At 37.6% G+C, this 26282-nt stretch overlaps 2 protein-coding genes across 8 annotated transcripts; both read left to right on the top strand.

The window, feature by feature from the left end:
• The first annotated feature begins 107 nt into the window (after positions 1 to 107).
• Positions 108 to 12583, top strand: RSRC2 (arginine and serine rich coiled-coil 2). 6 transcript variants are annotated; one of them, XM_015275291.4, is made up of 10 exons: positions 108 to 234; positions 1951 to 2107; positions 2760 to 2803; positions 5370 to 5560; positions 6544 to 6687; positions 9608 to 9730; positions 9830 to 9909; positions 10547 to 10779; positions 11346 to 11435; positions 11948 to 12583. In XM_015275291.4, the coding sequence occupies exons 1-10, from the start codon at positions 229 to 231 to the stop codon at positions 12125 to 12127; spliced, it is 1248 nt and encodes a 415-aa protein (XP_015130777.1). In that variant the 5' UTR covers positions 108 to 228; the 3' UTR covers positions 12128 to 12583.
• A 618-nt stretch (positions 12584 to 13201) lies between these two features.
• On the top strand, positions 13202 to 25226 carry ZCCHC8 (zinc finger CCHC-type containing 8). 2 transcript variants are annotated; one of them, NM_001030662.3, is made up of 14 exons: positions 13202 to 13404; positions 14033 to 14075; positions 14632 to 14706; positions 15116 to 15221; positions 15585 to 15662; positions 15981 to 16084; positions 17836 to 17901; positions 19760 to 19820; positions 20259 to 20401; positions 21159 to 21301; positions 21429 to 21544; positions 22144 to 22227; positions 22928 to 23039; positions 23718 to 25226. In NM_001030662.3, exons 1-14 carry the CDS (start codon positions 13224 to 13226, stop codon positions 24530 to 24532), a joined length of 2127 nt encoding a protein of 708 aa, NP_001025833.3. In that variant the 5' UTR covers positions 13202 to 13223; the 3' UTR covers positions 24533 to 25226. The 2 variants fall into 2 exon arrangements, with proteins under 2 accessions (NP_001025833.3, XP_015130774.2); XM_015275288.4 differs by having other exon boundaries at positions 13209 to 13404; positions 19757 to 19820.
• The last annotated feature ends 1056 nt before the right edge of the window (positions 25227 to 26282 follow it).

The raw sequence follows: 26282 nt of genomic DNA, 5'->3' as shown, positions 1-26282 counted from the left end.
ACGCGCGAGCGCACACGCGTTGCTAAGACACCGCCTGGCTCTTCTTTCCTCCCAGCATGCACTGCGGCCCCTGGCTCGGCCGCCTGCCCCCGCCCGCTGTTACATCCGGGAACCTGACGGGTAGAGAGAGGGCGGGGTGCGTTGCCGTGGTTTGTGCGCGCTGCTGCTGAGGTGACTGCGTCGCTGTGAGGGGGCTGTTGGGGAGAGCGGCGGCCCGGACGTTCGGTCATGGCGGTAAGCAGTGATTTTTGGAGGGAGCCGAAGCGTGGAGTGCAGTACGCAGGGAGGGAAGAGTGCGGCGTGCGAAGGAGTGGGTCTGGAGCCCTGTGCGCGGAGAGACAAAATGGCGCCCGCCGCTCCTTCGGTTGCCGCCGCCATGATGGGCCTCGGGGAGGGGGTGGCCGCGCCTTCGCCCAGTACTTCTCTTCCCGCTTCCAGAAGTTTCTGCGTCGTCTTTCCGAGCTTGGGGAGAACTGAGGAGGCCTTGTGGCTTCGGCTTTATCATTTCTTGGCCTGGGAGAGGAGCGCTTTGGCTGTGGGAGAGGGCTTTGCTTCAGAGAATCGTAGGGCTCGGGCTCTGGGAGCAGAGAGAGGGGGGAGCGGTCGGGCCCTCCTCACTTCTGGGTTATGCAACTTTCCTTATTGTATTATTTCACATCTCGTGTTTTAGCGTCTTCTTGCGTTTATTGTTGTCTCCTCGCCTCCTTTTTATGGTTAACTTCTTTGTGAACTCTGCTGTAGTTGTCTGCTTAGAATCTAAAAATGAGGTAGCGTTTCGTATATAGGCAGAGCGTGGCTTTGCTCCCCTTTCACGTTTTTGTGGCCTGGTGTAAGGGGGTTTGCCCCATCCCTGGGTTGAATCAGTGAGAGTAGCTCAAAAACCAGCACGATTTTTTTTTTTTTTTTTGAAGTTACTCATTTGTCTTGGAACTGCAGGGAAAACATAGATTCGAGCATGATAAAGCTCTTTCTGGTTAACTTTTAAGTAGTTTTCTTTTGCATTAAATCTGATATTTTTTGTTCTCATCCTGAAAGTCTGCACAGTAGCAAAACAGAACAACAATTTCTGGAGAAAGCTCACCCTTTTTCTCCCTTGGAAGAAGATACCTTTTCTGTTTACGTAATCAGTTAACATGAAGAATAACTAAGGAGTTCTTGCTTTGCACCTAAATTACAACTTTCTTTAGGTTTGTCCAAAGTACTGGGTGAGGTGCTGATGCACTGAAGTCCTGTGGCCATTTCTCCAGTTCTTGAGGAACTGAGAATAGTCTCATTGAAGTCTGTCAGCTTTTTTTTGTTGTTGTTGTTGTTGTTCTATTTTTCTAGGGCTAAAAGAGCACAAGAGCATTAATAAGCAGCTGTGTGTACAGAAAGCAAGAGCAGTAACCAACAGAAATGTGGTAGCTGGAGAGTACTTTTAAAAACCCAATTAAGATAGCCTGTTAGCTGGTATTTTCCTCATCCTTCTCAAGTAACATCAAATGTCATTTCATGGAAATCTCAAAATTCCTTTAAAACTTAATCTATTACAGTCTTTTGAAAACCTTAGATGAAAAAGGAAAGGGACTGAGTAGGAAAGGAAGAAGAGAGCCTGGAGGATAACTGACCTGTAAACAACATTGTTTAGAAAAAAAAATAGTGATCAGTGTTTAATTCTATTGTAAGCCCTAAAAATCTCTCTCTCACACACACAGGTGCAGTTTAATGGAGTGGGAGAGCGAAATGCTTACTTTATATTAGTTCTTACTGAAGTTTTGAAAAATCAATCTGTATGCAGCTACCCAGTTCATAATAGTCTGTCCAACTATTGCCTAACTGATAATGAGGTAGCAACTCATGGAGTTTGACTCCATAGGGAAAAAAAGTCATCAGAGGAAGTACTAAGTCAATAGTTCTCTTGTTTTTAAATCCTAAAGTTTTGATTCTTAAGTATTCTGTCCTTGTGTGTAGGGAAGTGATACCGAACGAGATGGAGTAGTCCCAGAAAAGTCCTCTCCAGAAAGGGAGAAGAAAAAGGAACAATCAGATGCCTCCAGTTCTCCCAGAACATCGAAGCATCACTACTCAAGATCACGTTCACGGTCAAGGGAAAGAAGGCGGAAGTCAGGTATGGTCTTATCAGATAAGCAGTGTTTCTTAGTACTGTTCTGGTGGGGTTTTTTTGGTTCTTTTGTTGTCTTTTTTTGTTTGTTTGTTTGTTTTTTGCTTTCATACTATTAATTTGTGTATGCTGATGGAACTCAAAATCTCTTTACGTACGTTTTGGGAAATGAAATATTAACTTTATGAACTTGAAAATAATAAAGCTGTTAATTTTGATTTTGCATCTTATATGCGTTATGTTGAAAGTTTAAATAATGAAGTATTGAGAAAGAAGGTCTTACTAGTATTCAGAAGATATGGTGAGGTAGCTAATAATAAAATGGTTCCAGGAAACAACAAACCCAGAAAAGCATTCTACTCTGTTTTTGTTTTAATTATGTTTGGTTAGACAAAAATGAAATTAACTGGCCAAAAAAGTAGAATGTGACTTAAGTATGACATGGGTTTGTTTATTATTGTTAGAGCTTAAATGCAAAGAAAGAGCTATAACGGTTAGAATTCACTTTCTGCAGTAGATATTCAAACAGTACTGTTGGTGTTGTAAGTCTCTCTTTTTGTCTTTGTGTAGTGGAATAAGCGAAAGGAACTTGAGAGAATGTAGTCAGCTGATTGTTTCTTTAACTTCATAAATGTCAAAAAAATATCTTGTTCTCCAGATGCTGAAGGAAGAAAACACAGAAGCCGGAGCAGAAGCAAAGAGGTAATTAACACTTTGTAGTGATTAGGTAAATGTACAGTACTTGTATGAAGTATCATGTAGTAATGCACATATGTAAACCTATATAAGTGACTTTTATGGTAAGTACAATAAATTGGAAACTTTAAGCTTAAAATGGATATGGAGATCCTTTCATAGTGAAGCATGATTGCAGCCATCATGTTGACAAGGTAATAGTTTTATAGCAAATCGCTTTCAGAAACTAGTAACTTAAATTCTTTTCCTTTTGGTGGAAACAGCCAATTGAAAGAGTTCGTATGGAGAAGTAGAATGGTGTTCTTAATAACTTTCACAGAGCTTCCATTAACCAAAAGCCTTGAGTGGCTTTATTCCTGTCTAGTGTTCTGGAGTTTGAATAATATGTACCAGTTTACTTAAGAATATTAAAAGCAATTATCCACCTGACTGAGGTCTGTTTATTGCATCCTTTAACTGTAAAGACTGTCATAGCCTGACAAACAAGGTCGTCAGCTGGAAACATGACAGTAGCAGCAAAATTTTCAAAAGGTTGTCTCTTTGTTTTTGAAAAGAAAAAAATAAATGTATAATTATTAAATATATATACAGGGATGCAGTAATGCTTTGGAAGTAACTGGCTTACGCACCAGAGAAGAGATGAAATGAGTGAGCCAGGACCATCAAAACAGAAAGGAAGCTCAAGCCTTGTGGGGCAGTAGCAGGTTGGGTCAGACAAGGGACTTCAAACTTTAGCCTGGGTCAGGAACTTCTCCTTCCCCGATTCCAATGGAAGCTCTGTTTTGTTTTTTTAAAAAAAATAAAAATTAAAAAGAAGGAAAAATAATCTAGGAGAGTTTTTGTGAAAATGAATATATTGTTTAGCTCACATGATAACATTTCTATAATAAATCATACTCAGCGTGCTAATGCGCGAAGAGACTGAACTGAAGACGCTGCAGACTCAGATAGCAAAATTATAAGCCTACTTCATGATAAGGTAACTATTAGTCATTCAAACTCATATTTCCCTTAAAAGTATCTTAAATCCGTTATGGGATATAATGGTGTTTATTTCTAAGTGTGTGCCTGGAAGACTGGTTTTAAAAAAAATCATCGAGAAAAACAAACTTATTTTAATGTTCTGAAAAAAATGTTCCTTGTTTAAAATTGTCCAGTGTTTTTAGCATTCTGTTAGATCTAATCTTAAACAGTTTATTTAACACTTTCTAAATTACACTTTGAGGATATTAACTGCGTCCCATGGTAGATTTGCTGTTTTCATTATTTGCAAGATGAAGCCGGTTGCCTGTAGACTAAATAATGAATATCAGTAATTCTTTTCAGTGTATGTAGCAGAGCAGCTACTTAGATGAATAGATAACTTCAAAAAGTAAGATACAAGCAACATCCTACACTATTCACATGTTTTTATGTAGCAAGTAGTTCTTCAAGGAGTTGCAGTAAAATACCCTAGAAGCAGGAAAAGGTGTCTTAATATACCACATCTATATGTGAATTATAATTGAATATATTTAGCATTTGAAATATGTTAATAAGGAAATGATCTACGTGGATATGAGCTAGTTACAGCTTCTCCAGACTGCAGAAAGACTTTACAAGAATTTAATGTAAAACAGATCTAGATGAGCAAGAAAATGGAAAAGAATCAAGCTTTAGTCTAAAATTTATACATCATCATAAAATTGTGACTTGGAAGAAAAACATTAGATGTAAGACTTAAGTGGGCTACGCTAGAAAGAGTTGAAAATAAACTGGATATATTAAGAAAAGGTGTTGATGTCATGACTTAGTCTCTAAGGAAAACACTGGCAAAAATCAGGCCTGACCTTGCTAAGTATTTTTGGCATTGCAGCTATAAAAAGAATTTTTTTTTTTTGAGACACTGCAGGAAGAAACTGCAGGATGGTGGAGCAGCATATCTTTAAGTCTATAATATCTAAATCTACTGTGGGAGGTTTTGGAGTGATGCATGTTAGACTTAAATACTTTAAATAGGATGTCAGCCATGTAACTTATTGCTTTGCTTTTTACAAACTGTTGGAAGTTACTGACTGAAGAGAGTTTTGTTCTAAAAAACAATTATCTGCTCATAGAGGAATGTTTTAGTTGCAAAAGCAATATACTGTATGTCTGCAACTATATGTATGGATTCTAAAAAATCTTTCTACGTGGTAGATTTAGACAAGTAATTACGGATGTGATTGTGTGTCAATAGATGTGTGACAAATTTGTAAATTGTCAGATACTTAAAGGTAAAGAGTATACATTTTGAAATGAAAACAGTGATTATAATGTTGTGAACTCTCACAGAAGTGCTGTAAAGATACCTTGATGGATGCTTTTAAAATCCTTTAGTGGGGAGGAGGGAAAAGGGGGACAAATGATAGTATACATTTGCAACATTGGGTAGGTGGTGGCATTAGGTAAAATAGCCATCACTCATGATTGAGTCACACTCCTAAGGTTACTAATGTTGCATCACAGCTTATCATTTTTTATCTTCTGATACCCATACTAACTCTCTTTGTTGCACTATTTTCCTGAAAGAACCAACTTCTTCTTAAAACAGGCAAGAAGACATGAATCCAAAGAGAAGTCCTCCAAGAAGCACAAATCTGAAGACCACAATGACAAAGAACATTCTTCTGACAAGGGAAGAGAGAGCCTAAACTCATCCGAAAATGGTGAGGATAGACATAAACGCAAAGAGAGAAAGTCATCAAGAGGGAGGAGTCATTCAAGATCCAGGTCTCGCGAAAGGTAAATTGTTTTATGTGATGTTTGGGTTTTTTTAAATACATTCACAGAAAGAGTTGAAAGTTTGGGTGGGCTATGAATTACAACTGAGCAACAGTTGTTGCTGAGTTGTAAAAGTTGTTAAATTAGTTGCTGACCTAATTTAACTCTAAAGCATCACTTTATATTGTATATTCTAGTTTTGTATGGACAGTGTACTTGCTGCTAGTTGTTTTTTTTCCATATTGGTTCTGGGTGAAGTTAGTCAGTGCACCTAAGGTTTTCTATAGGTCATACCTCATGTTAACTCAGGTTTATGACTTAGTAACTGAGTTTGGAAAACCTCTAAGATAGAATATATTAAATGTTCCCTGTTGGCATTCATGGGAAAGACACTAAGAACTTAGCTGCCATTGCTTTTTGCCTCCTAAATCATTTGTTTACCTAGGGACGATGCTGTCTATGCTTCCTTGCACAGTAGGCCACCCAGCACACACTCAAGGTCATAAAGGTGGTTGGGACAAGCTGTGTTGCCAGAAGAACTTTTCAGTCAGTTCTGCTCATACTGGGGTGATGTGTAACAAACATGACAGCAAGGAACAGGCTTCAGCTGATAATGTACTGAAGGACTCTGTATGACTCATGAGCTGAAATCTGGGCATCTCTTCTCTAAGGTACTAGAATACCATGGGGAGGAGGGAAGTTATCTTGCATTGAATTTTAGGCTTTAACATCAGATTATTTTGGCCATGTGTTTGATTCTAGATACATGCTTTAGTGAGGAAACAAAAATAGATGCATTTATGAGTATGATTATTTACTTTTCATAAATCACTTGTGGCTGATGGTAGTGTGTGATTATTCCTAGATCTAAACTGTTGCAGGCATGGACTATTAAATGTTGATGGTCCCCTTGCCTAATACGTTTTGGCCTGTGACAAAGCTGAACATCAGTCCTTAGGTAAAATACGAATTTAAACAGGAGGAATTTTGGACCTGTGTTTCAGACGTCATCGTAGTAGAAGTCGTGATAGGAAAAAATCCCGATCTCGCAGCAGAGAGAGAAAGCGCCGTGTGAGATCTCGTTCTAGATCAAGATCTAGACACAGACACAGAAGCAGAAGTAGAAGCAGAACTAGAAGCAGAAGCAGGTACGTGTTAACTTCAGCAGATGCTTGGTGGCAATGGGTTGAATGCTCTGTGGAGTGCAGTGATATAAAAGAATACTGGGGTTCAGTGTATGCCATTAGTGATTACAAACCTTTTCTTTTTAAGTTCATCAAAAGATTATTTATCATCTTCACTTTTTTCTCACTCTCTTGGGTGCTTTCATTTCTTCCTTAAGCTTAAGTTCTAGAAGCGCAGGTTGAAACCAGCCGAGTAGATTCTTACTAGCTTGTTCAGTGTCTATATGCTGTAGCTGAGGTTTTCTTCCCTGTACAGGAATTAATGTTTTTCAGTGGGTGATTCATTGTTTTGTTGTAGTTTGCAGTCTATTTGCATGTGCCGCCTCTGCATTCTTAGCGCCCTGAAGGATTTTCTTATGAAGTTGAAATATGACTTAATGATACTATTTGAGGACAGGGCTTTTTCCATTCTATTGAATTAAATTGAATTAAAAAAAAAAGTATCTTGGATTCAAATTGGTGCCTTTTCAAAGCTCCAAAGAATGTGTTGCCAGTGTTCCAGTTTAATTAGTAACATTCTTACCAGTATATTTCAAATTGCATTTAAATTAAAGACATTAGGTATGACCACTCAGTATTACAGTGGACCATTGGAGACTTAAGAGTGTAATGCTACAACAACACTTGAGAAACTGTTGAGAAGACTTATCTTTTGGAGGAACATATTGAATTACATGGTTTGTGTCAGATTTTATTTTGCCATGCACTTTCTACCAAACTTTCAGCTGGGGTGAGTAGACTGGTATACACACATTATTTATGCTTACTGGTATCTGAGCTACCTTTAGCATGATTTGTAAGGCTTCAGTTTCCTATTATTTCCAGTTATTATGTATTATGTGCATTTAAAGTTTTAAAATGTAACTTTGAACTCTATTTAATGGCTCAGTGAAAATTTCACGTCTCAGAATTTTTTTTTTTTTTTTGCTTCCCCAGTAGAATTCAAATTAACCTGAAAAGGAACAGCAGTTATAGGAAGTAGTAAGGGATAGTCATAGTGTAGGAGTTTCTTCAACTGGAACTGTGCCATAGTGGCTAGTGATAGATAAATGCACTGCAGGAATCCACTTAAGTATTGTTTTGTCTCACAGATATTAGGGAGGGAAAGTAAGGTGTGATTCCTGAACAGTAGCCAGAATCACTACATCAAGTTCTGGGCTCAGGTGAGGTTTTTGGAATAGCAATTGTAGGTCAAAGAAAGCTCTCCACAAGCCAGATGAACACAATGTAGAAATGCAGCTTGCAAAAACACAACCATGAAATGAATTCCCTCATTCATGAAATGCAGTATTTCCTGTGTTGCAGTTCACAGGCTATGACAGTGGCATTTCTGAATAGTAGTTTGACCTTACCTTTGTGGTTCTTTGCACAACTTCAAGCTTGCATTTTCAAGTCATCTGTCTTCACTAGTGTTTAAAGTACTCTTTTTGTTATCTGAGCCCATAGACCCTTCTAGCAGTTATTTTGTTCATCGATTAAATACAAGATGGAAAACATGACATCATCTGCTTCTTTCAAGTGAAAGTTCTTAAATAGAAAAGCTCAAATATTTATTTCCTTGATGTTTACCAGTGGAGTAAAGCATCAGACCAAAGACAAGACCAAACTACAATAGTCCTCACGGCAAAAATGAAGGTATCTTTGAAACATGCATTACATCTTAGGAATGCAGATCTGTCACTTCCCAGTGCCTGAATCTGCATCTTGTCGTCTTCTATTAAAAGTCTCACTTCCTTTGTATTCTACCAGATTTGTCATGTAAACAAGAATCTCTTTTTGTAACTTCAGATGGCATTTCATGTTTGTGGATGCTGCACAAATTGCAAACAGAAGAAATGGAATAGGTGATGTCATGTAAAGTGGCTTTACTCAAGTCAGTCACTATTGCATATGGTTCATAACCTTAAATATAAAATGGCAGAAACGTCCTTTGTGCGTTTTAACTTAGTGTTGATGGCAAATCTGGCAATTCTCTTGTAGTTTCAACTTTGGATGTGTCCAGAATTGGTGACTTTTTTTGTTCAGAACATCAGTCCAGTCAGAGACTTAAAAAATGATAAAACTTTATCTTGTAATGTTGCTCTTAATGATCTTAGCAAAAAAAAAAAAAATCCAAACACCCAACCATAACAACTGCTAATGATACTTCTAGGTATCTTAAGTGGCTGTTGCTTAAAAGAAACCAGATGTCTACATCGAAAGAACAACTTTTACTTGAGAGAAAGTTTTTAAATGATAGGTACAATGGATATTTTGGTGTTTTGTTTCAAAATATTTTTAAACAGAGATCATTTGCCAGCCTTCAGTTAAGGCATGCATTATAGTCCTCTGCACAGGTAGTGTCCTTCTCCAGAACTTGTAAGAAAAAGCAATGCTCCTATCCAGTCTAATATTTTCACTCAAACAGCTCAAAGAACATCTAGTGACAAATATACAGTAAGGAGAAGAATAGCAATTCCCCTCAGTATTATTCGAGTTCTTGACTCAGGGCTATTTACAGTATTCACTTCTAGCATAATTACAATGCTGTTGTATCTTTTGTTTTAAAGCCTTCTTGCACCTTGATCTATTTTAGTTTTCTTGCAGTTGACACACTAAAAGTTACGTGATGTTTTTTTCTTGCCAGGAGTTAGAATAAAAATTCTTATACCAAATGAAAGGGTAAATAAATACCTGGAATTACATATTGTTAGAGCTTGCAGTTGAAAAAAACTCCATTTTAATTTTATCTTGTTACTGTGTAAGTGTGACCGTTACACTGTTGTAGTATAATCTCTGTGACAGCTGTTCTTGAAAACTCTCCAAGTTAGTTTTTGAGTTATGATTGAATGCTCTATTAAATGTAGATTCATTGCTTTAGCAACTGTCTTAAATTTGGTTACAGAGAGCGAAAGAAAAGAATTGAAAAGCCCCGCAGATTCAGCAGGAGTCATAGCCGGAGTCCAAGTCCACCACCTTTTCGAGGTCGAAATACAGCTATGGATGCACAGGAAGCATTAGCCAGAAGGTCAGAAATTGTTTCTATCTTAATGGTATGTGACATGAATAATCTGTTCCTCCTTAGTTTTGCATGTCTGAATACTCTCATTCCTCATGTATTTTCTAGGTTGGAAAGAGCAAAGAAACTGCAAGAACAGAGAGAGAAAGAAATGGTTGAGAAACAGAAGCAACAGGAAATGGCTGCAGGTAATCTATGTATATTAATTTCTAAAGAATAATGTGGGTGGAAGATAATGCAGGCTTATGTGTTGAGTGTTTGAAGTAATCACAGAATCACTAGGGTTGGAAAAGGCCTCCAAGATCCTAGAATCTATTTGTCCACCTACCACCAGTATTTCCCCACTAAACCATATCCCTTAGTACCACATCTGAAAGTTGCTTGAACACCTCCAGGGACAATAATGTACAGTGTTACAGTCCTGTCCAGCTGATGTACAAGTTGTCAGGTTGTTCATTTGATCCATGTGTAAGAAACACAAGTAGAACAAGGAAATGGAGGGGTAAAAAGGGATCAGACAAAGAAAACCAACAAGTAAAACGTTGTCTGTTAAGCTGGTTCTTATCGTCATTGGACCCTTCCCATATACATCATTAAACAAGAGTTTGAAAGCTGTTACCCACTCAAGGGTATTTAAAAGCATGAGTTATGATACTTCTGGCTTACTAAAATGTGTTGGAGACTTGTTTCTTAATTTATAAGCATCGTAATACGTTTTGTTTTCATTGTTTTCAACTTACTGCTATGAATGGAAGTGGGTTTTCTGGGGGAGAAAAAAATGACTGAACTTACTATCTGATAGCAATTTACCATTGCTTTCTTTAGCAGCTGCAGCCACTGGAGGTTCTGTTATTAATGTTGCTGCTCTTCTGGCGTCGGGAACACAAGTAACTCCGCAAATAGCAATGGCAGCTCAAATGGCAGCACTACAAGCAAAAGCACTAGCAGAGACTGGAATAGCCGTACCTAGCTATTATAACCCAGCAGCAGTGAATCCAATGAAATTTGCAGAGCAAGAGAAAAAACGAAAGATGCTTTGGCAAGGCAAAAAGGAAGGGGTAATGTCTTTTCTTACTTTCATAAAACCTGTTGGAAAACATCTTGTATTTCTGAACTGCCTACATGAGGAAGCCTAGATGTCCAGTGACAAATACTAGTGACGTAAGGCTTACAATTATGCCTGACTGTGTAAATTCTAGGAAGTATTTTTGGTCCTGGTGTGGATTTTGTTAGTAAATAGAACTTGCCACTAAGTATCAGATGTGGATGGTCTCTCTTTACTGAGAAGTGCTGGTAATGTGATAAAGTCATACCTATTTTCTTTTCCATAATTTTAGGCATGTTTTCTGACATTGTTTCCAAACTTAATGGAAATGAGTACAGTCTACTCATGTAAAGAATATACCTTATTTTGAAACCTGTAGTTAAGCACTTCCCTCACAAGAAGTTTCTGTGGGGATGCTGCAAGAATGCCACTGGAAATATTTTGCCTCTGGCTTTGCTACAGCTACAGAACAGTCAACGTTTTTAATACAGCTTTTCTTTGCTTGCTACTATATTGTGGTATTAACAGAAATATGTGTAAAAAGGTGATAAATCTTTGTTTCTTTTTTAACTTACACAGGATAAATCACAGTCTGCAGAAATATGGGAAAAATTAAATTTTGGAAACAAGGACCAAAATGTCAAATTCAGAAAACTGATGGGCATTAAGGTAAGGAGTTCTGAATGTGTAGTTAAATTTATTATAGTGGATTTCGTTTTTAATTTTAAAGGATGCCTAAATCAGTAAGGGTAGGTTAACTGGTTACTGTGTGATCTAATTAAAAACAAATTATTTATCATTAAAGATCACAGGAAGTTTCTAAATTAAATTCCTCATATAGAATTTCATGATATTTCTTGCATCTGTTGTGCTCTGTGACAACAGTCCTAGCTGTAACCAATATTCATAATCTAATGAATGTTCATATGTGACAGCTCTGTGTAGATAATTAAATGGAGGTGTTTATTTGAATGTATTCAAAACAGGACTTTGAAGGCTTCTAAGCATTTCTTGGCAGTGAGAGCACAAGTTATGCTGGGCTTGTTACAGCAGCAAAAGCAGACGCCTGTTGTTTTAAAAGTCTCTTAAGAATTTAGAATTACAAGGAGTTTAGGGCAGCTGTAACATATGAAAATACCACTTCCTACAAAGCTAATTCTTTATTTTCTTCTGCCTTCTAGAGTGAGGATGAAGCTGGCTGTAGTTCAGTTGATGAAGAGAGCTACAAAACGCTGAAACAGCAGGAAGAGGTTTTCAGAAATCTAGATGCACAGTATGAAATGGCGAGATCACAGACGCATACGCAAAGAGGAATGGGATTGGGGTTTACATCTTCAATGCGAGGAATGGATGCAGTTTGAATACAAACAACTTTAAAGTTTGGGACTTCGGAAGGTTCTTGTTCAAATGTTGGGTCCTTGTTCACCAAAAAGCTAGCATTCTAGCTTGCATGGGTGTTGCATTGACTTTAATTTATTGATAAATACAATTTTTTTTGTAAATATCAGATCAGTGATACTGGTGTTAGTGTTGTAATCAGGTTATACCCACTTCCATTAAACTTGACAGAGCGATAGAAGGACAGTATTTTTTAGTTAAAGTTCTACTTTTCAAACCAAGCAGCAGATGGGATGAACTCATACATGGATATTTGGTGTCCACTGTCTTGTGTACTTTTGTACTTTAACCTTGTACAGTTATTTTCGATTCTTGAAACATGAAAGAAACATTGTGTAGATGTTATTTAGCAGTCTGGGCCACTAGGCACATAATCCAGCGCAAAAACCTGGTTAATAATAAAGAAGTTTTTTCTCTAAGGTCTTACTTTATGTTAATCAAATTGTCTTTAGGGCAGAACTCAAAGGATACTCAGGAAGGGGCTCAAAGGAAGTCAGAAATAGGACATTTGTTTTGCTTTGCCTATTTTGAAGGAGTTTTCATAAAATAAGGAGTTTGCTGAAGAATGCTGAACTCATTCTTCCTGTTGTGATTTTTTTTTTTTTACTTTAAGTACAGGCAAGTGTTAGGTGTTTTTTTTTTTTTAATGTATTAAAAAACAAAAAACTAAACTGCTTTTGTGTTACATAGACGTGTTTTGGAAGGATACCTTAATCTGGCCCTATCGGATATGCAGGGCGTTGCCTGACATTTTGGATGCAGTGTCACTGTGGGCGATCTATGGAAAGAAGTGGCGCCCGTTTCTGCTCTCCAGAAAAAGAAAAAGGCGGGAAGGCAGATGGCACCGCAGATGGTTCCTGCAGGCTGCGCCTCCCACGTCGGCGAAACTCGTCCTCCGCTCAACTACGGCTCCCAGCATGCGCAGCGGGCGCAGCCCGGTGCGGCGGTGGCGGTGTGGCCGCAGTGCATGCTGGGAGCCGTGGTCTCGCGGCTCCTAATAGGGGCGCGCGGCGGCCTTCCGGCGCTCCCCGCGCCCCGCCCTTCCTGCTGCGGCTTAAGATGGCGGCCGAGGTGGACTTCGGGGACCGCGAGCTCTTCGAGCAGCTCGAGGAGGAGGACGGGCCGCCGCCGCCTCGCCTCAGCGTGGACGAGGAGGAGGAGGCCCGCGAGGAAGCTTTCTCAGAGCTGCGAGAGCGGCTGCGGGGCTGCGAGGAGACGGTGCGGCGGCTGCGGGCGGAGAATATCCTGACGGGATTGGCGGGGCCTGCGGCGGGCGGGGACGGGGGGCTGCCTCCTGCCGCCGGATCCCTTCCGGGCCAGGCTCCGCGCCCTGCGCTGCTCCCGCGCAGCCCTTGGGGCCGGGCGCGGGGCTGCGCGTCTATGAGGGGCCGCTGCCCGCGGGCGCTGCTCCCGCTGCTCGGGAGGCGGTTTTCTCTCACTTCAGCCTCAGTGTGCCCTTCTCTTGGCTACGGGGCTGTTAAGTTCTTGAGTGTTGGAACAAGTTGAAACGCCTAACGCTGCTCTCCTCGTTTCTACTTTCGTGAAGAAAAGGAATGGTTATGCGTTCACTTCGAAAATCCATTTTTAAAAGCGCTAGAAAAAATTTTAAACTCCCAAATTGTTCCTCGAGGAGCTGTTGGGATGGACACCGGCAGCTTGACATCTGAGATGTCCTCTTTGCAGTTAGTTTTCTATTTACAGATGTCTCTCTGCTTACCCTTTTGTGATGTATTTTGGTCTTTTAAGTACAAAAAGACACTGACAATTCACTGCAGTTTTTGTTAGGTGTTTTCTTATTTAGCCCTGCAATTGGTTAAGGTGCTGTTGTGTCTTCTGAAGAAAGCAATGTTCCTTAACGAGAAGGTAACATCAAGAACTTAAAAGGAAGCTGAATATTCTGACTCGCCCTAGGTATGTTACTGCTCACTTACAGTGCTTCCGTCCAACACCATGCTTGTAAGGTTTGACTTCAGTGTCAAGAACTTTGTATTACTCTATTTATGTTTGCATATAAATATATACACACACGCACACACATACTTATGTTTGTTTGCTTGTGATTTGGCCTTTAAGGAAAGGCCACTTCTTGTGAAGTTTGGCAGCAAGAAGGAGTACATCACAATAGTTACATAAGTAAGATAACTGTTTTGTTGTTCTCCAGGTAGTGTCTAGTCATTAGATGGCACTGTGAGATGGATCTTAACGCTGTTTACTGCATTTTATTACGTGCTCTTGGAAGAAAACTTGTGTATTCTGTTTTGTGTTCTTCCCATCTCACAATGAGCCACAAAATACTTTGCTCAGAGGAGGATTTTTCTTTAAGATAATAGGAACTTAGTAAAATAATGGAACTTGCATTGGCCAAACATTCCTTTGTCTGGAATACAGACTCTTTGCTGTGACAACTGAACAGGGTATATTTACAATAAAACTGATAACCATTTCTATATTTGTTCTGTTTTTGTAGTGGAATTTCAGTGGAGAACTCAAAAGTCGATGGGCCGCTGTTGCAGATTTTATTTATGAACAATGTAATTTCTAAGTAAGTACTTCAGCTTTTCAATAAAAAAAATCCCGATAGGAAGACAGACATTAGTTTTTGTTTGGATATGTTTGCACAAAGGATCTATGTCATATTTAGTAACATATGCTTGTTAGTTTGCAGAGGAGAAAGGGTAGGAATTAGCAAAAGTCAAGAGTTCTCCTGTGTTCAGTAGCAATGTCTGTATTTATTTGAAAATGAAGTGTGACTCCTTGGAACTCCTGAGTAAAAGTTTCTGAAGTGTTGTTGGTAAATATAGTGCATTAATTGCTCCCTGCTTCAGTTGAGAGATGACTGCCCTTTGTGTAAATCCTGAAGTAGTAAATGGCAGATGCTTCAAAAGATACTTTCTGTATATTTCAATCTTGCTCTTTTCTTCACCTTTTTGTGCTTCTTTACTCTGTTGCAGGCAGTATCATCAAGAAATCGAAGATTTTGTTTTTAACTTAGTTCACAAATATGAAGAGCAACAGAGAGATGAACAAGAAAAAACACACTTCAGTCTTAAGCCTCAGGTACTTTAAGGATTGTAGTGGTAATACTGAAATTTTACACTGTTAAGTAGCTAAATTCTAGGTGTTTTTTTTTTCCTATAACTGCAAATCAGATAACTATCAAATAAATGTTATAAAACTGTTTATTCTGGGGGGGGGGGAAGGACCATAACCAAGAAAAGAGAGAAATGATCTATGCGATATTTTGGACCGTGGAAATCATGATTATTAACATAGTTATCTCTATTTAACCAACGTGTCAAGAAAAGGTAGAAGTTGTACTCCATGTTTTGTGCCTTTTATGTACTTTAGTAATTTTGGAGCTCTTCTTTATACTGTCTGCTATTTTTAATCATTGATTTGTGTTTTTACTTTTCATCTCAGCCCTCCAGTGTTGTTTTAGAAGAGGACTGTAAAACAGCAAGCTCGAATTCTGTTAAAAAAATTAAGGAAGCTTTTAGTGTAAGTTTTTGACTATATGCTCTTGAACGGTAGGTCTGACTCTTCGTTCTACATATTCAATGCACACTGGCATTAAAATAAAATCTCATTAAATTTCTCGTATTGATGTAATAGCAGTAAAGTTTGGCATGTTTTGGCCACTTCAGTGGGAAAAAAGTGCTGATTGGTACAGGCGTGGGTGTACATTGTTTGTAAATATCTACAGAGTGGGTAAAAACCTGGAAGAATTCCAAGTGGTGTAAATTTCTACAAATGCTACCGATAATCTGACCTGAATACTGACACTTTTCTGACAATTTTCTGACTTTTTTTCTACAGGTTGTAGGAAGTGTTCTGTATTTTACCAATTTTTGTCTTGATAAACTGGGACAGCCTATATTAAATGAGAATCCACAGCTGACAGAAGGATGGGAAATACCTAAGTATCCTGTTTGCTAAAACAAGGGTCTTTATCTGTTTACCAAATCCAAAGAGTGCCAGTTTGGTAAATTGGGCTCAAATTCAGTTCAGTAGATTGTACATTTCTGTTAAAACCATATCAGTTCTGATAGATGAAAAGTTTTGAGTACAAAATCCACCAATTTTCTATTAAAAGATACAAGTGTTTGGGTATGATTGGCTGACTGATTTTGAGAAGAGTGAATGCAATACTCCTGTAAATATATCTTGTGAATGTAGGGCTTTCCTGGGCCAGTCTACAGTTAGATTTGGAAAGAAAGTTCATTCCAGATAGAAGTAAGTGGTTTCCTTCTGTGAAATCTGTAATATGGGAGAAGAAAAGGGCTCAGCAAACTCAAGTATTCTCTAAGATAATTTTTGCCAAATTTGGTATCTGGGAAAAAATCTTTTAATAAAATTTAGTTGTGTGATGTTTTTACTTTGCATCCATTTTAAAGTTGGTTCTGTGTTCTGTACTAAAGCCAATATTTAGAAGGTGGGATTGAGGGAAACATTTGAGAAAACATTTTTTAATATTCGAGTCCTTGATGACTAAAGGAAACTGGACAAGATATTTTTATTTCACTTCAATTAATCCCATCTTCCCAGTTTCCCTTCATTACTTTGGCAACAGAAAAAGTCAAGAGAGAGAAACAGTTTCACAGTTCATTTCTGCACTATCTAGTTAACAAACATGTCATAAAATTAACTTCATAGTGTTAGAAAATGACTGGTATCTGAAAAAAAAATTGTAAATTTAAAAGCCAGCTAATCTGGCTTTTCTTGTGGCTGCCTTTGAACTGTGTATGCAGTGTGCTGTAATTTTACATTTGGAAAGCTGCCTGTTGTAATGTATTAAGTCAGTCCTCTCCGAATGATATTTGTACAATCTCCCAACCTCCAGATAAAGAAAGTGGATGAATAACAGGGGAATTTCTCCTAAAATGTAAAGTTAAGCCTGGGTAAGCTTTTGTGTTTGCCAGCTTTGCCAAAGCAAAGGTATTACTGTTCAAAATTACCTCATATTTCTTTAGGGCTCCCGTAGACACTGAGCCTAAAACAGCACTTAATAGTGAGTTAAATGGTGTATGAAATACCATGGTTCTAAATGACTGAAGTACCACTTAATGTGTCAGACTAGTATCTGACATCTGCTTTTCTTTTTAAAAGCAACTGTTAGAATCTGAAATCTACTGTGCTTCTGAACTTTACCTCTTAAGTGTCTTCCATGCTCATTCACCTGTGGCCCTCTTCTCTTCTCATACTTTCCTAGACCAATAGGCAGAGCAGCCTATTGCAGTTAAAAAGCAAACACAAGTAGTATGACATGACCTGTCTACACTTGGTTGAGATGTGAGTTACATTTTTGAAACTCTACCAAAATGTATTCTTAATACGTTGATTTAAAGTATGTCAGAATTAATAGTGTGAAACTTCTGCCTATAAGCAAGGGGGCTCTAGTTTTAGCAAGTGCTTGTGAAGAGCAGCATAGCTTATTGGATAGAAATTGGGTAGTAGAAAGCAATACAAGCCCGTCTTACCAAATATAGTGGACATAGTTTTATACTTTATCCTTCTGAAGTGCAGACTTTGCATTAAGCACCATCTGTATCGATGTATCATCAATCCAGAAGAGTCAATATTTTATGCAAAGCCCTAATAGGTTTTTATTAATATTTTAAACAAGATTGAAATTTTGCTTCATCCAGTAGCAGTTCCTTATTGAAATCTAAAGATATCAGCAAGTTTTCAGCCAGATTCTCTCCCTAGATGGACAAGAAATACAAGTAAAACCAAAAAGGTTTGTATTACTCTTAAATATAAAGTTTTGAGCTGCAAAGTTCAGATGTGTACTGTGATTATTCCCATATATACTAAACCCTTGAATGTACTTCAGCACTGAGTTGAAGTAAACCAGCCTCTGCAGTCAGTGGGTCTCTGTGGTTTACTGAATTTGTTTAGGAGGGGCCTATATTCAATGTGCAGAAGCTTTCTGAAGTTGTTCATGCTCTGTTCTTCTGTGGCTTATTTTCAGTGATTGCTTTGTCATCCTGGCACTAGTGTACTGTCATCATTCTTACTGTTTTCTGGAACAATTTCCATATGGCTTACTTTATTATTAAGACAGGTTGATTTAAGAGTTGATGGTATAGCTTTTATGGGAGGTAAGAAGTAAAGTTAAATGAGCTTACACTTGAAAGCTTGTGTGGTTTTCATTGCATCTGAAATCATTGATTTCATTTATAATGAATACCATCTCAGCTTTTATCAGGAATTACAAAATGAAGGGAAATAATGAATTAAACTATGCTTTGATTACAAATATTGCCATCTGAAGGGAAAGCCAGATTGAAGGGTCATTCTCATTGTGTGGAGTGGTGATAGAATACTTGAATCACTGCAGATGTTTGTATTTAAATACTAAACAAAGACGAAACAAAATACGTGCTTTGTTTTATCTAATTAGACAATTCAACAGGTTGGATTTAGAGTGGGGTGGGCAGATGTCGTCTCGGACACTCATTCTTGTGTCATCCTTTTGTCTCTGCATGTTTCCCATCCTAATTTGATAAATCTTCAAAAAACAGTGTTTAAAAACTTGTTAGGGATTGGGATCTTCCCTCCTATAATGTTGGAAACGCGTGCCCTGATAGGTATTTACAGGGAAAACTAAATTTTAAGGCAATTGCAGTTCAGCATACAGTCTGCATAGCTACTTCAAACTCTGGGCCAGGACTTCCCAAAGAAGTAGTCGTGCTCCTCCTACTTGTTTCTACAGTGCTGTTTCTTGGTGTTGTAAGAACTGTCAGAGCTTTGATGATACAAGCATGAAAAGAAGAATAAAGGTATTACTGCACTACATAATTAAGTTGAGGGTTCCATATCTGTATTCTGTATTTAAAGTCTTGTGTTAACATCCTTACTTTTCTCCCTCAGGACATGGCATCAGCTTTAGTGTGTAGGTTGTTTTGTTCATACAGTGCCAATAAATGCAATGTTTGCATATTTAATCAGAAACAGAAATCCTTCAGAGAATTCTGTCTGTAACACGATATAAGGAAAAGTTTTTTCACCATTGGGACAGTAAAAATACTGGATCGTGTTGCCCAGGGAAGTTACTTAGTCCTCTTCCTTGGAGATTTTCAAGACTACTGCATAAAGCCTTGAACAGCCTGGTCTGATCTCATAGCTGACCTAGCTTTGAGTAGGGAGCTGGATTGTAGACATCCTGGGGTCCAACCTGAATTATTCTGTTACTGTTTTATTCCCTTTTACGTGGTTATATTTCTGTTATATGAGTTATAAAATATCGTATGTGTTTTTTCCTGGAAGTACTGCTTTTCTGCTGTAACTTTAGCAGTTCTGGTTTGGTTTTTTTTTCCTCTCCACATGCTGTCATGTGTTTTTTTAATTTATTATTATGCTGTGTCTGTCTTTTCTCAGTTTTTGTATCCTTCGTAAGAACATGATACAAAATTCTGTTGCTCACTTTTGAGGATTAATATTAAACGGTCAACTTAAGCAGGAGTCAGCAGACAGTGCTTACATGTTTTTCTAAGTCTAATAAAATCTTAGGTTTAAAATAATTAGGTGCATTTAATATTGTAAAGTGATTTTCAGCTTTAATATATGTATTTTTTTCTATATTTTTTAAGCAGGCCAAAATCGCACTGTTTCAATTGTGGCTCTGAAGAGCATCAAATAAAGGATTGTCCAAAGGTAAACTCTACATTAGTATTTAAGAGACTGCCTCTCTTCAAGAAATGTTTCAGTGGATCTACACCATTTAAAAAATAAAAAATAGATGCACTGGTCGGGATGTACAGTTATTCATCTCTTTTGCTTAAGTCATACTGCTCATATGTGTAAGTTCTAACTCTAAATCAGAATGTAAATCATTTTCATAGCATAACGTTTTGAATGTCTCCTTTTTTCAAACTGCAGAATGTCCCTAGGTATGTCTCCTGTTTGCCACTAGATAACATGCAAATCCTCTTTGTTTTTTCAGTATGCAGTGTTCATTACAATTGTAGTTATACCTCAGCTATGCAAAAAAAGGTTGCTTGCAGGGATTACCAGTTTTACATTTGGTGAAGACATGCATGAACTGTAAATTGTCCAAACTTACTTAAACTTCCCAATTATATTATCTTCAAGCCACGAAATGCAGCTCGTATAAGTGAGAAGAGAAAGGAGTTTATGGAAGCTTATGGTGAAGCAAGCAATCAGAATTTTCAACAGCGTTATCATGCAGAGGAAGTAGAAGAGAGGTTTGGAAAATTTAAACCAGGAGTAATTAGGTATCTCTTTTCCTTTCATTAGCTGTTGCAGTGTTTTTCTGGAATGACTTTTCTGCCTTTGGAATGCCAGGTGTTGCTATCCAAAATCTTATAAGTCCATCTGCTACTCTTAATTATGGGTGTATTATGCTTGAATTTGTTTGCCAAATTTTAATGAATTGCACATTTTTCAATCCACATCTCACTGCCTTTCCCCATGACCTCGTCCTTAACGCAGGGAGAACTATTTCATCCTATTGCTTTTCACATTCCTTTTACTGGGAGAGCTGCAAATACGTAAGGTTCCTGATAAACTAAATTGCATGCAGGAATCTGAAAATATTGGACTTGGAATATCCCTTGCAGCCTTCTCTCTATTCCAGATATAGGTGGTTTTTTTTTAATGGTAATATGATGCTATCAGTCTCTACAGAAATCATCAGTAAATTTCATGGTTTGTTAAGTTCCACCCTTCCTGTTCTGATAGCTACAGTTAAGGCCATGAAGCAGAAGTAACAAGCCATGAAGTGAGTTGTTCTCAGGGTAGAATTACTTCTCATAGAAATGTCTAACCATACGTACATTTGTGTGGAGAAATAGGTGTTACAAGTTTTCTTTAATATCAGTTGTTTTTGCCCTAAATTTGTCATTTCTGGAATTGACTAGCAATATGGTTTGAGCTAAATTATTTTAGCTTGATCATTTAAAATGCAACAGCGTGTCAATGACTTCCTTTAAAGAAAACCTCAGTCATGGACTTCTTGTTTTCTCAACTCAGTGGGGAACTTCAAGATGCACTTGGTGTCACAGCTAAGAGTCTTCCACCATTTATATATCGCATGCGTCAGCTTGGTTATCCTCCAGGTTGGCTCAAAGAGGCTGAAATGGAGCACTCGGGACTTGCGCTTTATGATGGTAAAGGTATGTATGTGTTAGATCTGGTCACTGTTGCTGCCGTCTATCAATACTTAACTATGTTTGTAATCCTGTGGATTTATTCAGTAACATTAATTAGCATTGGTAATAATTATGTTTTTTTTATTTATAGATGATAATGAAACAGAAGATGAAGGGTATCTTCAACCAAAACATGTCACTTATGATGTCTCTAAGTTGATTAACTATCCAGGCTTTAATATCTCCACTCCGAGTGGGATCCCAGATGTAAGTGGCTGTCTCTGCTTTCTGAACAGCCTATTAAGTAATGCTTATTGCTGCTAGCCAAGTTTAATGTTCTGCATCATCCATCTGGCAGTTTTCTTTCAACAGCCTATTTGAGAGCTTTATTTGGAGGTGGGAGCTGTTCAGGTGACATCTGATACATCTGGACAGGGTCTGGCAATGCTTCTGTGGTATTTATTTCCATTATAAGACCAACAGGAGCCTAGGTTAATTGCGTTTCCTTTAAAGACAAAAGATTATGTACAAGTGCCTGTTCCTTTTGCCCATCTACGTTTTTCTGCATGTTCTTGTGATGCTTTTTTAATATTATTATTACTACTACCAAGTAATAATAAATTACCAAGTAATAATAATAATAGTACACTCCATTAGTTCTTTGTATTCACAGGTTGCAATACTTTTGGTTTGCCTACCTAAGTTCCTGCTTAAGAACTACTTACCTCTGATAAATAAGGTTTCTGATGAGAGGATGAATTCATCTTGCTTGTTAATCTCTTAGCATTTCTCTCTAGTTCTACTGTCATGTTATTAAACGAAACATACGCAATGTTCAGCCTTTTCTCTCTCTTTTTTTGTTGTAGGAATGGCAGATATTTGGTTCCATCCCCATGCAGCCATCTCAACAGAAGGATGTTTTTGCACACTACCTTTCTAATTTTCATGCGGTGAATATATCTCAGTTTTACTCTCAAAAAAGAAAAGTTATCATGTAGCTAGTGGAGACATTGATCTCTTGTTTACGTCTTCATTTAGACCATCTCATTGATAGTACCAGTTGTGAAGTCCTGATGCTTTTATTAGTTTTACAGTAGGCAGTTAACTGTGTAGTGATTTTTTTTGGTCCAGTGAACCAGTAAGGTAGTCTGTAACTTGGCTTACCTGTTCTAACAGAAAAGTTCCATGTTTAAAAAAAAAAAAAAAAGGTAACTATAAACTTTTACAGCCTAAAACCAATCTTGTTTCCAGACTTCCCTAATAAGTGAAGAACTTACTTACTGTAGACGTGATTTACAGTAATCTTAATACAGTGACTTGAGAAAACACTGTTGTGTATGATTCTCAGATCTTCTCTGACTCTCACCTAGTATTGTCCACTGTAGAATATTCCCATTAAAGAAGGGAAGATAATGTTCTGCACTCAACCTCCACTGTTTAATAATGCTCCTTTGTCATTTCAACCTAATCAAACTACAGTTCTGTTCAGTTACATTAAATGTCTCAAACTTAAATGTCTAGTTTACAAACTCAGTCACCAAATAACTGGATAATTACAAAATTGTTTTACATATGTAACATTTCCAGCTTTAAGGACATTAAATAATCTAATTCCAACTAATTTTGTTTTCCTGGTTAACCTCCTTTCAGCCAAGTTCAAAATCTAGCAATAAAAGGACTGCACCACAGCCAAGCTCTCATCATTCAAAACGACCAAAAGATGACTTGGAGGTAGCAGTAGCTGACATGGACATAGATTCTGGTATAGTTATTCTGCTTTTCATTTTTTTTCCCCTAGTTTCAATTTTTATTTCCAAAGTAACTTCTCTGGACTTGAAATGTTAGTGTAGACAAAGAGAAAACAGTGCTTCAGTATTCACTGTGGTAATGCTTAAGGTAAGCAAGAAGTTTCAGATGTGCGCAAAGCAATTGGAATGTTGAGTTACCCATTCCAATCTCTTTACTTTAGAAGTATCTTAAAGAAAATTCTGTTATAAAGACCTCCAAATCCTAAAATGCTTGGATTAAATACTTTAGGATGTTACAGACTCACAACTTGTTTAAAAATGAGTCTAACTAACCGGAGGTCTTGGTGTTGTTTTAATGTTAGAATTGATGGAGAAGCTTGTATCTTTGCTTTTGGATTTCTTATAAGAGAGGGTACCATAGTGTGTCTAAGGATGGAAGAAAAGTCTGTTCAGTACATTCAAGAGATTTATTTGTTTGTTTCATAGTTTTTTCATGAAATGGCCAGGAGAGTTAAAATCCCCAAACAGGTAGTTTCAGTGGATGTTGAAACTTTAAGAAAGCTTGTTCTATCTCAGCTGAAAACCAGGTATGAGAAGACATTTGTCTGGTAGTTAATCTCCTAAAGTTTTGGCATTGAATGTTGACCTAGTCAGACTTCAGATTCTAATGAAATCCTGTTATCTGTTTCTAGATGTGGAGGTGTCACAAAGATCTCAAACAACTAACAGTTTTCAGTTCCAACCTCCACTGCCACCTGGACCTCCAGTGATTTCAACTCCTCCTCCTTTACCACAAGGCACACCTCCACTTACTCCACGAAGTCTTACACCAACTCAACCTTCAACACCCACCCATCCTCCTCTTCCTAACACTGTTTCATCGTTGAATCCTTCCAGTGATGTTTCTCAGCCAAAAATAGTGGACTCAACCATGGATGAGGATACTCTGACCTTGGAAGAACTAGAGGAACAGCAGCGATTAATTTGGGCAGCATTAGAGCAAGCAGAAAGCACAAACAGTGACTCTGATATCCCTGTTGATACACCTTTAACTGGAAATTCTGTTACATCATCACCATCCAGGAACGAAGTAGATGTTGTTGCAGAAGTAAGATCTGATAAGATGGTAACATTAGAAACTAAGTTTTCCAGTATCAGCGAACAGGTACCAGAAAATGAACATTCTTTAACTAGTCCTAATCCAGATAATAGTTCACTTAATTTAAAGGAAATTCCTGATAATTCAGATTCTGAAGGCCTGCTGGATAACACTGTGCCTGCTCCCAACCATGAGGTTAACGATGGAGAAAGTATAGTTGATAATAAAGTGGTGACAAGCACTGAGTCATCTGCAAAGAACTCAAATCCTGTTCCTGATATGAGCAAGTTTGCTGTAGGTATAGCACCTTTTGAATTTGAAAATATGACAGAATCAACAGGCACTTACCTTCGAATAAGAAGTGTGCTAAAGAATTCCCCAAGAAACCAGCAAAAGAAAAAGACTTGACTTTTAACTGGTCTTCCTTTGTTTCTTTATCTTCAAATTCCTGCACCCTTCTCTCTCCTTCAGTTTTACAAACTCATATAACCTTCCTCGTCCTTTTGTAGGAAGGAGAAAATCTCTAAAGGTTACAGTTCTGCCCCTGTTCTTCCTCAAAATTGAAGTCAATACAGGGCTTCCACTTTGACCAGAAAATCAATCCAGCCAGAAAGTACAGAAGAATTTTCCCAAGTTGCATTCTTCCACTAAGGAGTAACAGGACTGTTGATTTGCATTGGCAAGTAAATTGTTCTTTGCTCTAAAAAGAGAGACTTGTCTTATTGTTCATTACTTTGGCTAAGAGTTGCATTGTCCTTGAATTTCAGGTGGATTGGTTATTTTTTTTTTAATATCCTTTGTACAATAATGGATACTTTATAGATTTTGCTAATTATCCTGTAGATAAGTTTAATATATTCAGAATGTTTTTTTAAAAGATCTGAAATTAAGGCTTCCCATGTCAAAGTCTTGGAAATTGGATGAAAATGATTGGGGATTACCAGCATTATCTTCATCACTTCAAGTATTTTTATAAACTTTTATTTATGTGGGACAGTTTTAATTACCACTGTATCTTTTGTAACATCCTTCTTCATGTAAACTTGCTGTACATACATGTTCATTTTTATGTACAGAGGTTTAATAAATGAATTTTTATAAATATGCTTTTTTTAATTGGAGTCCTAAGCCATTAGACTGCTGATTTCTTGAAATGAGCTGCTGAGGATAATTAGGAAAAACAAGCTGATTAAAATGAGGGTGAAATGAGTTGATTATTTTAGGAAAGGTCATAATTACTGGGTTCATTCTTTTCTAGTAAAGATGTTAAAATTACTTCAGCTACTTAAATAGAACCTGCCCATGACACTCTATTTTCATAATCTAAAGAGCTGCTCATTTTTGAAAGACCAAAGCTTAGGAGTGTTACAATTCTGCTAACTAACTGTTGTAACACTTTTTTTTTTCTCCCTCCTCTCACCTCTCTTCAAAGCAAATGGTAAGTGGAACAACTACACATCTGCATTGCCGGCAGAGGGAGTACTGGTTTGGTTTAACAGTTCTTTAAAGCTGTTAAAGCATTTGTTTGTCCTTAAATGCAGGAAAAAAGTGTTTCTACTACGTGAGATGCCACTAAAATAAAGGATTTTCAAGTCCTGAAGAAAACACTTGTGAGGTAGGGGTGTCTGAGGTTGTATTTGATAACTTTGGAGACTGAACCTGTTCTTTAACAACTTCAGCTTTACAAATTGTAGATATTTCCCAAAGATTCTTATAATATGTAGAATTAGTGTACTAATTCTGTATTAGTATTTAGTATTAGTGTGTTTGAATCCTTAAGAAAAACACAAGCTTTTTTCAGATCGAGTGCTTATATTTTTTCCTTTTATTGCTCTAAACTTTACAGGAATGGAAAACCAAAGTGCCTTTATATGTGAACAGAGTGACTTCAGAGTGGCTGGGAAGGCTCCATTTGCAGCATGGATCGCTTCAGTTTATCTGTTTACGTGTGGAACATAGAGTTCCAAGTCAATGTTCATCATATGAACTAAAACGATTGGCTTTTTCTAGCTAATCTTTTCTAGGAAAAAGTAAGATTCCAGGAACTTCCAGCTTCTGTGCACTTGACAAAGAAAGCTCTAATGGGAACCACCTAGAGATTTTGTGCTTCCTCCATGCTTCTTCCTCCCATGAAGTCAAAAGCTAGTCATCACCATTT

This window comes from Gallus gallus, chromosome 15, assembly GCF_016699485.2.
Source record: "Gallus gallus isolate bGalGal1 chromosome 15, bGalGal1.mat.broiler.GRCg7b, whole genome shotgun sequence".
In the NCBI taxonomy this organism is placed as follows: Eukaryota; Metazoa; Chordata; class Aves; order Galliformes; family Phasianidae; genus Gallus; species Gallus gallus.
Note: the sequence above shows the minus strand (reverse complement) of the source record. Positions and strands in the feature narration are given on the sequence as shown.